Source organism: Eumetopias jubatus, unplaced genomic scaffold (genome assembly GCF_037043125.1).
Source record: "Eumetopias jubatus isolate StellerSeaLion01/CBP00866 unplaced genomic scaffold, mEumJub1_p1.0 scaffold_6, whole genome shotgun sequence".
Classification (NCBI taxonomy): Eukaryota; Metazoa; Chordata; class Mammalia; order Carnivora; family Otariidae; genus Eumetopias; species Eumetopias jubatus.
The window spans coordinates 34848962-34863695 of record NW_028274812.1 but is presented as its reverse complement, the minus strand read 5'-3'; the positions used below and the strand labels follow the sequence as shown (position 1 = coordinate 34863695).

The following is a 14734-nucleotide window of genomic DNA, read 5'->3' as shown; positions in this document are numbered from 1 at the left end:
ATAATTTCCTATATAATTTTCTCAATATAATTTATTACTATGTGTTATTAAATTTATTTTGTCCTTAAAAGTTTGCCACGTTGAAAAATATTGATCTTTTTATTACATTTGATTAAGAGCCTTTTAATATTCTTGTTAGGTATCTCCAAATTATCCAAGACCATGCCAGCCATGCCATTGTGATCCAGTTGGTTCCTTAAATGAAGTCTGTGTGAAGGATGAAAAACATGCTCGACGAGGTGAGAGCGATAGCAGAGAGCTGTTGTTTTGATAAAAGGGCAACAAAAAGTCAGATATGATTATTTTTAGGGTAACATTTTACAGTAAATTTCATTCATTTAATAATTTTATTCTCATATCTATCAATGTTCCTTCCAGGAAGCAGTTTTTTATTCATCTCAATAATTATTTTCCTGTAAATTAATTACAATTAATTAATTATAATGCTTTAAAAGCAAAAAGAGTTAAATAATTTATTTTACATTATATGCATATATATGTATATTCACATATACATATTTACATATCTATGCCCATCTTCTGGTCAGTCAGAAATCTGTGATGTATATAATTTTTTAATATCTTGTTATTTATGGAGTTGTTTTTTGTAGTTTCTGTGGTTTCTAGCCTGAAAAGACCGCATTCACTGAGGGATGTGTGTGCTGCATGGGAGGAGAGAACAGACGTCACACACGGAGGTGTAGTCAGTAGTACAGAAAGCAAAACTGAACATAAAGGACTAAAAATAGATAGTAGTCATGAGTTAATGAAGGGAAAGAGGCTGACAGAAATTTAAGCCACATACTTTCTTTGAGGATTGAAATTTGTGATGAACTCCAAACATTGAAGAATCAAATGCCAAAATAACTCCTTGATGTAAATTTTTGAAGAGCGACTTCCAGGACAGTTGCTTGCCAAAGTTAAGTAGAACATTAAGACGTATCTGAAACAGTTTCTTTATACTGCTAAGAGTGGATTCTTCTCTTAGGAAAGACAATGAATCATGGCTACGATATAGAGTTTTTCCTCCCATTGCTCTCAAGTTAAAACCTTGGCAATGTTTCTTTGGCACAGTGTAGCTTACCTGGCTTCTTTATAAAACTGTAAGATTATCAAGGTAAACCCTAGAGTCTTAAATCTTAAAAGATTAAAACTCTGATTATTTTAAATCTCAAATGGTGAATTATTGAGGTCATTTTTCATTTTATGGCTCCTTATCTTTTTGTAGTAACAACTAAATCATGTTATTTTCAGTAATGTCATTTAACTTTTTCTGTACTTTTTATTTTTTTATTTTTTTTAAAGATTTTATTTATTTATTTGACACACAGAGAGAGCGAGAGAGAGAGAGAGAGAGAGAGAGAGGGAGAGAGCACAAGCAGGGGGAGCGGCAGGCAGAGGGAGAAGCAGGCTTCCTGCATAAGCAGGGAGCCCGATGTGGGGCTTGGTCCCAGGACCCTGGGATCATGACCTGAGCTGAAGGCAGCGGTTTTAACCAACTGAGCCACCCAGGCGCCCCTGTACTTTTTATTTTTTTGTACTTTTTAAAGTATATTATTTTTGAAAAAGTGATAAAATTTTGAAAAGTAGAAAAATAAGCATACAATGCAGTGGTAATTCATCATAAATACTCTTATTAACATGTTTGTGTTAACTTCACATAAGGAGTTTTTCCCCAAACTGTTGAGAGTTTCTCTGAAATCTGGTTTTAGTACCTGAATAGTATATCATTATGTGGATATACCATAATTTATTTACCCACTCAACTTTATATAGCTATTAAGATTGTTTCTAATTTTGTTTATTGTAACCAATGCTTTAGTGAAGATATTTGTGTATAAATATTTTTCAATTATTATAAAAACCATACATAGTAAAAATAAAATTTTAACAATTGGGAAGAGAATAAAATAAATAGCAATAGTATCCTCTTCAACTTATTCATCCCCCAGTCTCATTTCCAAATTTTATCACATTGAGCCATTTCTTCTATTCAGTTCTGGAAAAACTTATCTTCCAGACAATATCTAAATAGTATTCTTCGTACTTTCATCACCATTAAATATTGCCTACTGACTCTCCATCTTAAAAGACAAAGAAATATTTTCATTCACACTGCTTCCTTCCTTCTCTCCACTATTCAGACATTTTTCTTATGTATGGTATCTTTCTCATGTTAAATAAAAAGTTTGTCATTATTTTATGAGCCATTAAATTTAGACTCATCTTTTGAGGTCCTACTATGTGTAAGTCCCTATACTCTCCACTGATCTTCCAGCTCACTTGGCAATATCTGTCAATTGCATCTTTATCTTTTCAAAGATCATCTATATATAGGTATATAGATATACATACATACACACATAAATATATATGTCATACATATCATCGAATATTATTCAGCCATGGGAAAGAAGAAAATCCTGCCATTATGTGACAATGTGAACAGAACTTGAGGGCATTATGCTAAGTGAAATAAGTGAGACAGAGAAAGACAATAACTGTATGATATCCCTTATGTGTGGAATCTAAAAAAGCTGAACATATTAAAAAAAAAACACAACAGAACAGAATGGTGGTTGCCAGGGACTGGGGAGTGGGGGAAATGGGGAGATGCTGGTCAAAGGACACAAACTTCCAGTTATAAGACTAATGAGATCCAGGGATTTAATGTACATCATGGGGATTATAGGTAACAGTACTATATTATATACTCAAAAGTTGCTAAGAGTGTAGATCTTAAATGTTCTCACCACAAAATGAAATTATGTGAGGTGATGGAAGTGTTAACTAACACTACTGTAGTAATCATTTCACAAAAGATAAGTCTATCAAGTCAAAACGTTGTACATCTTAAACTTATACAATGACATGTCAATTATTTGTCAATAAAGCTGGAAAAACCGAATGCAATAAAAAATAAAAATCAATGATTCCCCCCAAAAAAGATCATACAGTTATATTTAATTTGAGACCTAATTAATTCTTCTAATTTTAAAATTGAAATGTAATAATCAGAATTTATAATATAATTATATATTATTCAATATAGACCTGGGTTACAAAATTAGACACATTCCCATGATACATTTTTATCTTCATGTTTAGCTTGATGATTTTTTAGGAGAGCCTAAGTTGTAGTCTAATGCTTTGGAGTTCTTAGTATGAGTAACCAGATAGTGGGAAATGGTATTTTATGGCATTACCTTGATTACCAGAAAACTGATTACTTTTGGTATAAGGTGGATTTTCCCTCATAGATTTGTAAGAGCTCTTTAAATATTAAAAACAACAACCAGATGTTAAATTTGTTATAAACGTAAACAGATTTTGTGTCTCGCTATTGTTAAGATTTTTTTTATGTATGAAACTTTAAAATTTTTTATATAATCACCTATTACAACTTAGAAAACTTCTTTAGCTATAATAAGATACTATGTCAAGATTATTATATTTTAATATTTTAATTGAATTTTTGATGTGCCTTTAGAATTCTAAAATTCTCATCTATCCCAAGATCGGACAAATGTATTCATTTTCTTAATTTTTATTATTTCACTTTTTGATACTTAGTTCCTTAATCAGTATGGGATTTATTTGGTATATTTTATAAAGAGAGTTTCTAGCTGTATTTTGTTTTTTCAGTAGTCTCTTTTAAATTGATCTATATTTAATACAATTTCTTTCATTAAACATACTAAGTATATTTATTTTATATTCTGTATCTCTTAGTAACATTCTCTGTTACCTATCTGAACCTAATCCTGGGGGTTGATTTTTCTGCTAACTTATTCATTGGGGCCTTATTTTCTTGTGTGTTCCATGATTTGTGTGTGTGTGTGTGTGTGTGTGTGTGTGTGTGTGTGTGTGTTTGTGTAAATGTCCTAGTTTATCCTTTCAGGATCCTTGAGTTTATATAATCTCTGATATGATCTCCTAACTTGAGTAGTACCTAGAATTTGTCTTTTGTTCCATAAAGCCACGCTCAGTGCTCTAGTCTAGTTAATCAGAGTCAGTCAACTCCAGGAAAGATACTGGTTAAGGGCTAGCTTATTTCTTTAGAATCTCTTCTCTCTCTCTCTCTCTCTTTTTAATTTTGTAGTTTCTGATCTTCAAGGAGTTTCCTTATTTTAAACCACAGTCATTCTGTCTGTCTATCTGTCTCTAACTTTATTCTGTGTTCTCAAATGTTCTGACCAAGAGGGGGTCTTTGGACATCTAGTTCGCTATATTACAATGTTACAACGTACACGATATTAAGCACTGGGTGTTATGCGCAAACAATGAATCATGGAACACTACATCAAAAACTAATGATGTACTGTATGGCGATTAACATAATAATAAAAAAAAGACACGGTGTTTATATGGAGTACATCTACACTTAGTCTCAGTGTCTGGAGATTTTAACATGAGAAGTAAATGTTAATTTTTTGGAATGCTTTTTCAACCTTTATTGAAATGATCAGATTTCTTTTTCATTTGACTTATGAATAAAATATGTTAAAAATGAATTTATTAATATGAAACAATATTTAAATTACCAGAATAAAATCTTCTTGGTTTTATATAAATTTATATTTTATATAAATAAAATCACATAAGAGCCTTTTAATGTACTTGAGGATTCAGTTTGGTGTTTATTTTATTTAGGATTTGCTCCTCTGACTTCATATGTTAAATTGGTTTTGGCTATGACATCTGCTAGTTGTGCAGTCTTGGCAAACAAATTAATTTCTCTGTGCCTTAGTTTCCTCATCTGTAAAATGGGAAACATAATAGTGTTTACCTCATTTTGAGGTTTTGAGTATTAACTGAATTAACCCATGTGTCGTATGTAGTGCCAAGCATAATGCCTAGCATAAAATAAGTGCTATTTAATTGTTAGCTGTTATTATGTTTATTTAGGGTTATCTTTGTTAGATTTTGATACCAAGTTTTTACCAGCTTCATAAACTAAATTACATAGTTCTCCATGTTTTAGATGCTCCATAAGAGTTTGAAACATTGAAACCACTGTAAAAACTAACTGCTACTAAAACATTTTTGTGGTGATCTTTGATCATTTGTCCTCTTTTGATATCTTTGATTATCTTTAAGGTTCTCTTTTGCCTTATTTTCTTTCTGTTTATTTTTCAAACCTTCTTCTTTCCTGTGGTGTTCATTTGGTTTTATCTTTTTTTTTATAATTACATGAGCTAAATCTTAGCTTATTTACATTTTTAATGTATTTAAGCTTGAAAGTGGCTACCATTTTTTTTCTATATCCCATAAACATTAAATTCCTTTCTCACTGCTATTATATTCGACTTAGAAAGCTTTTTAATCACAATTAAAGTCTCGATTTCTCTTTCACTCGAGTTAAAAGGAGAAACATTTATTTATTCATTTTTAGAGTGGTGGAATTTCGCAAAATATTCTATTATCATGTTTAATATTTCAAATTATTTCAATCCTAATTTATTATGACATTTGTTACAAATATAGACGTAGTAATTTATGTTAAGAAAACAAGACTTGGGGGGCACCTGGGTGGCTCAGATGGTTAAGCGTCTGCCTTCGGCTCAGGTCATGATCCCAGGGTCCTGGGATCGAGTCCCGCATCGGGCTCCCTGCTAGGCGGGGAGCCTGCTTCTCCCTCTGCCTCTGCCTCTCTCTCTCTCTCTCTCTGACTCTCATGAATAAATAAATAAAACATTAAAAAAAAAAACAAGACTTGGATCATTTCTGCTTTGAGAAATTGAACATTTTTGTAGATTAATGATGAGCTGCAATAGGTAGGTATATACAATATAATGTGTAATTCAACAATAGTAGGTGATTCACGTTTTTCTATGTCTTTTTTTTCTAATTCGTCTACAAATATTTGAAGTGAGTAGGTTACTGTCATTCTCAGCCACTGATTTTTGGCCAGTTTCTTTTTAAGCCCCCAAATCTTTTGTTGTCTATATGTTTTTGAACCTAAAATTAGTGCTTCTATGGAGTATAAATATAATAACTTAAGTCATGCTTTTTATTGTATTGTCATCAACGTAAAATGAGGGCTTGTCCTAATGAATCTATTTTTTTTAAGATTTTATTTATTTGAGAGAGAGCGAGAGCACTAGCAGGGGCTTAGGAGGGAGCGGGGCAGAGGGAGAAGGAGAAGCAGACGCCCCGCTGAGCAGGGAGCCTACAGTGGGGCTCAATCCCAGGACCCTGGGATCATGATCCCAGTTGAAGGCAGTTAACCAACTGAGCCACCCGGGAGTCCCCTAATGAATCTATTTTCATTGGATTCTACTTTGGCCATTACTAATATTACAACTGTACATGCTCTCTTAATGTAGATTTACATTCTTTTTTTTTAATATTTCTTATTTTGCCCATCTGTTCTGAACACTACACGCACATAGTTTTAATGGGAGCAGTAAGACAGTGAACTCATTTACATATGATTAGCGTGTGGGTTGGACAGTCATTCTGCTGTGTGCTTTCCCCCTGTAATGTTCCTTTCCTTCTTTCTTCCCTCCTTTCCTTTTTTGAGTGGGCTATATTTTACTGATTTGCTCTCATACTTTTCCAGATTTTGAAAGTCAATAACGTATTTATTCATCTGCATTTTGCATTTTTCTAATCAAGGAGAATTAAAATTGTCTTTTGCATTTCTCTATTTAAAAAGAGAAAGTAAATTTAAATTGCTTTCATTTTCCTCTATGTCTTGTCCTCAAAATATCTATCCCCACGAACTCTCAGTCTTTTTGTTGTTGTTGTACTCAGTGATGTCATACTTTGATGATTGTTGTTTAATTTGGGGTCTAAGCAGTATATTTTTATTTGCCAGACACTTTTTCCATCTCATGATAGTCTGAGTTATGAAGCAACAGGTATCACAGGTCACTGCTTATTCTTTGAATGTCAGTCAGTTATGGAAATGAGTCCTTGATCATTGTGGCAGTTTTTCTGTAGCTTTAGATTTGGTAGATGCTTCGAGATTTTTATCTTTCTTTTGTTCATTCTTAGTATTTTTATTTTTTTATTTAATTCAAATCTATTTTTTTATTATGTTATATTAATCATATTTTAAAGATATGTAAGAGATACTGTGTTAGCGACTTGTAGCCAGCTTCTAATTAAACCTTATACCCTTTGGTTTTAACTCTTTTTTTATCGATATTCGTGAATTTGTTTTTGTGTCAAAATAGAATTTAGAATGTTATTATCATTAAAGCCTTAGGAACTGAAGTGTGTGTGTGTTTTTCACTTGTCGATATGTGGCTCATCTTCCCTTAGGTCTGGCACCTGGGTCTTGTCATTGCAGACCTGGCTTCAGAGGTGTGAGCTGTGACCGCTGTGCCCGGGGCTACACTGGCTACCCAGACTGCAAGCCGTGTAACTGCAGTGGTGCAGGGAGCACAAATGAGGACCCTTGCTTTGGACCCTGCAACTGCAAGGTGTGTTGTATATGCCGGTAAAGTTGGCTGTCAAGACAGAAGGTCCTTTTCCTTGGCTTCTCTGTTCTGTTCTGTCTGTTGACAGTAAGCCAATTGTAACAACTTCTCCTGTAAATATCCACCATCTATTCTCCTTGTGGTCCTCCTCTATGCCTCTTTACAACCAGGTTGGCGGCTGCCATACATCCACCATTTGTCTAAAAACCTACCAACTCAAGAAGGACTGGTCACCCTAAGAAGAGGTGTCACTTTATAGCAAAAACACCTTTCCCCCATTACCCAGCTAGTCTGTGAATTGAAAAACAGCATTACAAAGAGCAACCCTGTAAAAACGATTATACACTCAAACTTACCATAGCTTTTTATCTAACTCTGAAGGTAATTCTGCTGAGGGTTACATTCTGGCATTTTAAATAATCTCCTGAAGTTTAGACCCAGATTGTCTGAAAATGCTACATTCTGATTCTTCTGTTTTATTACCGAAAATGTAAGAAGCCCTAGGGGAATTGATGAAAGCCTCAATTTTTCCTCCTAAGAGTACTTTCAGAAATACAACTTTCTTTGTTGTACATACTCAGCCAATAGCTCATCATGTTAACGCGGAGGGATGCATTACAACCACAGCTTGTACGCATAGAGGAAACAGAGGCATGTCCAAGTCTAAAACGATAGAACTGATTTCCTTTAGCTGTACCAATCAGTTCCAAAACATTGGGATTGAGCAGTGTTATTATCTACATTAGTCAAGAGAATGAACAATCATTGAAAAAGTTAGAATGTCATACTGATATAAAAATGAATGTTACTTATTTTTTTTCTTTGTTCTCAATCATGGTTGGAACCTTATTAAGAACCTTTATTAAATCATTCATCTTATCTAGGAAGCTGTAAATTATATGCTTCCATTTGTTATGTGTGTATGTGCATACAAGCATTAAAGTATAACACAAGAAGAAATATTAGTATTAATGTGATGTATATATTTATTGGGACAAGAATGTCTGACATAAGAAGCTAAATATTATAATAGTTACATAATAGGCTTATGTTATATCATGGGTCATTTAGGTACCTTTTTTTGACTACTGAAACTATACAACTTCTGTCTGTGTAAACTGACAGAAAGTCCATAATCTATAGTAAAAGTTTTCATGTACTGGAACATAGTAAATTTCCTAGATATAGTACATTTTATTCCAATATTCTTTGAAATGACAAATTGCCACAGTGCAGACCAAGACTGTGTCGCCGTCTGTGGGTGATCACTTGTTTAAGGACCCTAACCTCTGCTCTTCATCCTGTGTATCTTTTTGGACAATCCTACAGGCTTAGTTCATCTTCTCTAAAAATGTAACTTGTGTGGATTTTATTTCTTTTACAAAACTCCCCGGAAATCTCTAACTTTTATCACTTGTTCAAATAAAGGACAGGCAAAGCTGAACTTAAAATGAAGAGAAATCTCCCGAGTCTCTAGAATACAGGAAATCAAAATGGAAAAAAGAAAAGGAATGTTTTTATATACGTACTGTTCATACACTGGAAATGTCTGGTATTTGCAAGGAAAGAGTAACAAGTGAGTGAGGGATGCAGGCCTCATTTTTTCCTTTCTTTGGTAAATATAGAGAGAAAGGCTAGAACAAGAGAGCTATAGCCACTAGCAGGACTCTGAGCGAAAGTTCCTTGAGCCACTGCCTGCCCCCCACCGGATCTCTGCCTGCCTCTGTCTTGTACCGAGTGATTACCATCCTAGTTAAGAAACATGCCTCTTACAAAGACACTTGAAGCTCTACACAGACAATTAAAACACAAAGCAGCAATTAAGAAATCATAAAAGAATAAATAAGTAGCATCATTAAAAGAGTTGCCCTTCAACTGTGTGATATTTTAAATAGATGACTATAACCTCTTAGATAAGACTAAATGTATTTTTTTCTTTTTAGGATAAAAACTTGCAGAAAACCAATTTCAATAGACATAAACATAATTTTAAAAATCACTAATTATATGCATACAGCAGGTGAATTATATCATAATATGCATGCATGTAATGTACTATAATTAAGTACCTATAGTCTCTTGTTTAAAAGAATAATAAATACCCAGTGTTCCAACCAAATATGCATATAATTTAAATACTGAACAGATATTTATTAATGTAGAGAGAAATGTAGTGGGTTATTCTGTTTTACAAAAACATGATTAGACATAGGTGTGTCCACTAGTTATTTGAAACAATATGGATCGATCTAAATGGTATTTAACAAGCAATACTTCATTGAGCAGCTAAGATACTGGAGACTTAAATTCAAATAAAATGATATCAATATAAATGTTCATTTCCAAAATGCATGTTAACCAGAAAACATGTACACATTTATTTGGTTGCACTATACCATGTGATGTATTTTTTTTTATGATTTTCATTAGGAAGAAATATTGTCTTTACTGAAGTATGTAGACACTTTAAGAAAGCACTTGGTTATGAAGTCTTGGGTTTCAGTATATTTCTATTGTAAATTTTAAATGGCTAACATTCTGGTAAGATATCGTACTGAGAAAATTGGGCACCATTTCTGCCACTTCAAGTACAAATAGGCTGGATGAAACAAAGTAAATAAATTTATAATCATGTTAATACAGGAAAGAGAGGGAAATTTCTAGATGTCAGACCCAAGAGGAAAATCTAAGTTAATAAGCATAAGCCTAAGCAAAGCTGAACAACAAAGGTCATAAGGGTGGGGGATGGGAGGCTTGTCTTAATCCAAAAATGCGGGTTAAAGTTGGGAGTTTTAATGGCCTCTCTAGGACTTGACATTAGGGTTTGGGCTCATGGAGGGAAATTAAAACTAAGTTCACCTAGTTTTCACTTAGACTCTAGAAATGTCCCCTGACAGTGAAACAGGCACCAGAAAATTCCACCTGCAGGCTGGCAGTGGCAATGGTAACTTTCTTTCTCCTTTGGGGCTCTAGGTGGAGAAAAATTGGTGTGCAGTGAGGAAGCAAACACCCAAACCTGTGTACCACATGGGAACGTGGTCAGTTTTATTCTCCCTTTATGTTAGAATTCTTCAACAAGTCAGGCAAGTGGTATTCCCACTTGCCTCACCTGATGATGAGCTCACCATAAAGCAGTACACTGCACAAAAGGAAAATAACTACAAAATGAAATCAGAAGCCACAAAAGTCAGAATGTTTGTACACTAAGACCTAGAAGAATAAGATAGTCTGAAATAATTTGTATAAACATAAAAGTATATATTTTTATCATATGAATCAGAGAAATATGTGAAAAATGTACAATCATAAAAATATGATTTGAAGATAAAAGAATAAAAAATAGGAAAAACAGTACAAAATAGGGCCCTATATTAAAATAAATAAGCAGCTTTGGAAAAGCAGTCAATATCATTTACTTCTAGAAATAAAAATTGTATAGAGTTGAAATTTAAAATTTAGTTGAAATTTAAAATTCAGTGAATGGGCTGAGAAAAATATTAGAAGCTGCTTAAGAGAGAATTAGAAATGCAGACCTGAGGAAATTACCTATAAATTGACACAGGGAGGTAAAGAAATGAAAATATGAGATGCTAAGTGGCATGGCTCATAGAAGGATAAAATTCAACATAAGAAGCAGGAGTCGCCAAAAAAGAGACTAGATGAAATAGGTGAGAAAGAATATCCAAAAATGATGGAGAGAAGAATTGTCAAGAATTAAAAAAAATTCAGTATTTTCCATTTGAAGAAGATAAAAAAGAAATCCACCACCAAACCTCCTAGTAGAAAACTTGCCCACAAGTTAAGATTGAAAGAGTGTTAAATGTATTAGATATATTTTTATTGTATATATCATATGTACTAGAGACAAATATGTATCATATGTACAAGAGACAAATATCAGATCACTGTGTGTGTTTACCATTCTCAGTCCAACTGCACTGAAAACACTACTCGATGATGTACATTAGCAAGAAGAATATTGAAACCAGAAGAGAGTTCCACTGGCTTGAAGAATGCAAGAATCAGTCTATAAAAAGCAATAGCATTTCTATACATCAGTAATAACCAATGAAAAAATGTAATGAAAATATTTAGAATAGCAACAAAAACTATATGATACCTAGAAATAAGTATTTTTAAATGGAGATACTTTTTAAGACGATTATTGAAGAATGTAAGATAAAATTTTAAATGGGGAAATAGAGAATAATATCAAATCCTGGTGAAAACCTGGAGAAATGGAAATGTTTACTGCTGCGGTCATTTGGGTAAATTAGTACTACGAGCTTAGGAGGACAGTAGGGTATCTGGTCTCATTAAGATAATGAAGTCCTGTCAGTCAGCAACTCCACGTCAAGATATTCACGCTAAAGAAACTTGTACAATGTGTAGAAAGAAGCAAAGATGTTCACCATATACCTACTTGTTAAGATAAAAATTAGAAAAAAATCAAAATATACATAAATCAGTAAGAAAAATGAAGTGCAATATTTTCATAAAATTTGATACAAGGAACAGTCCAGTGATTGAAATAGGTCCTCATGTCTGAGCATTGATAAATTTCAGAAACTTCAGGTGAGGTGAGGAAAACCAATGTCATCATGCTTTCATTTGTGTGAAGTTATAAGACATAAAACAGTTTTATATTGTGTGGACACACACATATATAAATTAAAAATTTTTAAATACACTGATATGTGTATTTCAGAAGAGTAAACTCTAGAGAAAAGGGGAAAGGACTACGATAGAAGTGAAGTGAGATTCAAATGTGCCTAAATATTCCTTTAAAAATATATCTGAGGCACACATGGAAAAATGTTAATATTTTTTAACCTCTAGGTTATAGATAATGGATAATTGTCATATGTACTTTTCTGGCACTTTAAAATAATTCCCAATTTAAAATTTCTTTAATCAAAGGGAAAAAAAACTCCCGATTTGAAAAGACATAAATGAAATTAATATGTATCAACTACTATCAATTTTACACATAAATTTTCTGTTATATCCTTGTTCAGACAATGATATTAATGAACATCATCCTCATTATATTTCAAAATATGAACACAGCGCTAGCTCAAGACACGAAAATACTAATTTTTATGCATTAGTAAAATTTTTAAAATTCCTCTATCCTCTTGTGAATTACAAGAGGCAAACATTCTCAGATGTATAAGTCAGTTGAATGTAAATGCTGTTCAGACTCTTGGTATTTATTTTAAGTACCACATGCTAGAAATTGGCCCTTTTGAAGTTTGGTGTCATGTTATCCATTCAAAAGCCATTGGATTGCAGACTCTGATACATAATATAAACTGACCTTGATCTAGGTTGGAACATGTGCTTTTATTTTATCAAAGTATAATAGAAAGATAAATAGTGAAGGAAAAGATTAGAAATCAAAGTGTATATTTTCATCGTGCTTTGCTTTGGGTTTTTTACTGCACTTTCCATTAAGTCCTTACTGGCTTACAGGCTTATGTGATCTGACCTTGGGTTATCTTCCCAGAATGTTCTGGAGCTTCGGTCCCTGTCTTCCAGCCTGGCTTACATTCCTTGGGGGCACCAAGCTCTTTTTGGAATTTCAGAGTCTATTTATTTACTTATTTTTAAAGATTTTATTTATTCATTTGAGACACAGAGAGAGAAAGAGAGAGAGAGCATAAGCAGGGGCAGAGGCAGAGGGAGAGGGAGAAGCAGGCTCCCCGCTGAGCCGGGAGCCTTATATGGGGTTCAATCGCAGGACTCTGGGATCATGACCTGAGCCGAAGGCACATGCTCAACCATCTGAGCCACCCAGGAGCCCCCAGAGTCTATTAAGATGAGTGGGAAAACCTCATCCCGAGCCCTGGCCCATTGCTTGCTGGGCAGTTTTCAAGGCTCATCTCCACTTTCTTAGCAAAGCTGGGATCCTAGATCCCCTGATAGAAATCATTCTCCTGCCATGATCACTTGTAACATCTTTGTCTGTTCCTTTATTATCTTTTCACAGCTTGCAATCTATTTAATTTCAATCTCACTTCTGTTATTTATTCTCTTCATCGATCAATAAGAAGCTGGCAGTGACTCATACATAAAAAAGAAGGAAGAAAGAAAATGAAAAATTGCAAAAATTTGAAAGTCACTGAAATTGGCTGATTCTTATTTCTTAATCTATAAAATGATGATATTAAATTTTTCTTGCCTAACTCTCAATAGGTGTAATTATAACATCGAAGCCTTTTGCAGGTATAAGGGATAATCATAAATACGTACTAATTACTTTTTATTTATATTTCTTTTTACAAGTACAGCTAAGTTTCCACTCTTTTCCTCTAATAGGATTTTCATGGTGTGTGCTAAGACTTTTATTGGTTTTGTATTTCCCTTTTTTCCATTTATATACAGAATGATCACCTCATTAACTTGTTAGGCTCAAACCCTGGATATTTCTACAAAAGGCATTCAATTTATATATTTGATCCTGAATCTAAATTACCGATGTAAATTTTTTCGCATGAAAAGTGCATACCGGAATTCGTCTCTTGCAACAGCGACAGTTGAGAAATATTATGTTAATCAATTTTTTAATATTAAAAGCTGAAGTTGTGCAAAGTGAGAACTTGTTTTCTTCTGTTTTCTTCTTCCTAACCACCAACTGCTTATTATTTAGCCATGGAGCAGTGTATTTAAAGAGTAAGCACTCAACAAATACTGCTAATTAGCTAATTATCCTTCTTTTGTTAACTTCTTTTCATACTTGGATGCATTAGAATGAAGCCCATAACAGAGGAAAATCTGTAATTGACTACAAACGCCCCCAAAAAACAGGCATGACTGCAACATTCCTGGAGCAATTATCACAAAAAATAACTTAAATGTCACTGGAAATACTCCGGGTAACTTTCTCAATAGAATTCCCAGTCGACTAACAATCACAGTTAAACATGTACTGCTGAAGTTGTACCTAATTTATAAGAAGGCAGCTTCCTGAGCACGGATACCGGGGACCGATTGTGACTCTATTTCTCTAGAGAGAGCCTGTGAGGAGGAAGCGCTAGCAAAAAGAAAATTTGTGTCAACCCAACAGTATCTGACTTTAAGATAAAAGAACTGAGTAAGGTTTTTCTAATTCAACTTTGGTTTTAGAGGAAAAGACTACCAAAAGAGAAAAGGCAGTTATTATAAATATTTTGTAGGGTGGGCCACAACATATCTACTTATCTACTCAGCTAAATAGTGTCTAAAGCATGCATTTCTCCCTAAGGGGGTGAACATTGGTTCTAAGAGGGGTGGAAATGCCATTTTCGTTTTACATATATAGC

The 14734-nt window shown here is 33.5% G+C and overlaps 1 protein-coding gene across 1 annotated transcript in view; it reads left to right on the top strand.

Moving 5' to 3' along the window:
* LAMA2 (laminin subunit alpha 2) overlaps positions 1-14734 on the top strand; it is a 468253-nt gene that overhangs the window by 124541 nt on the left and 328978 nt on the right. Inside the window, exons 9-10 of the mRNA XM_088023741.1 lie at positions 140-239; positions 7273-7433. Coding sequence (XP_087879867.1) covers positions 140-239; positions 7273-7433 — 261 coding nt within the window. The remainder of the gene's footprint in view (positions 1-139; positions 240-7272; positions 7434-14734) is intronic.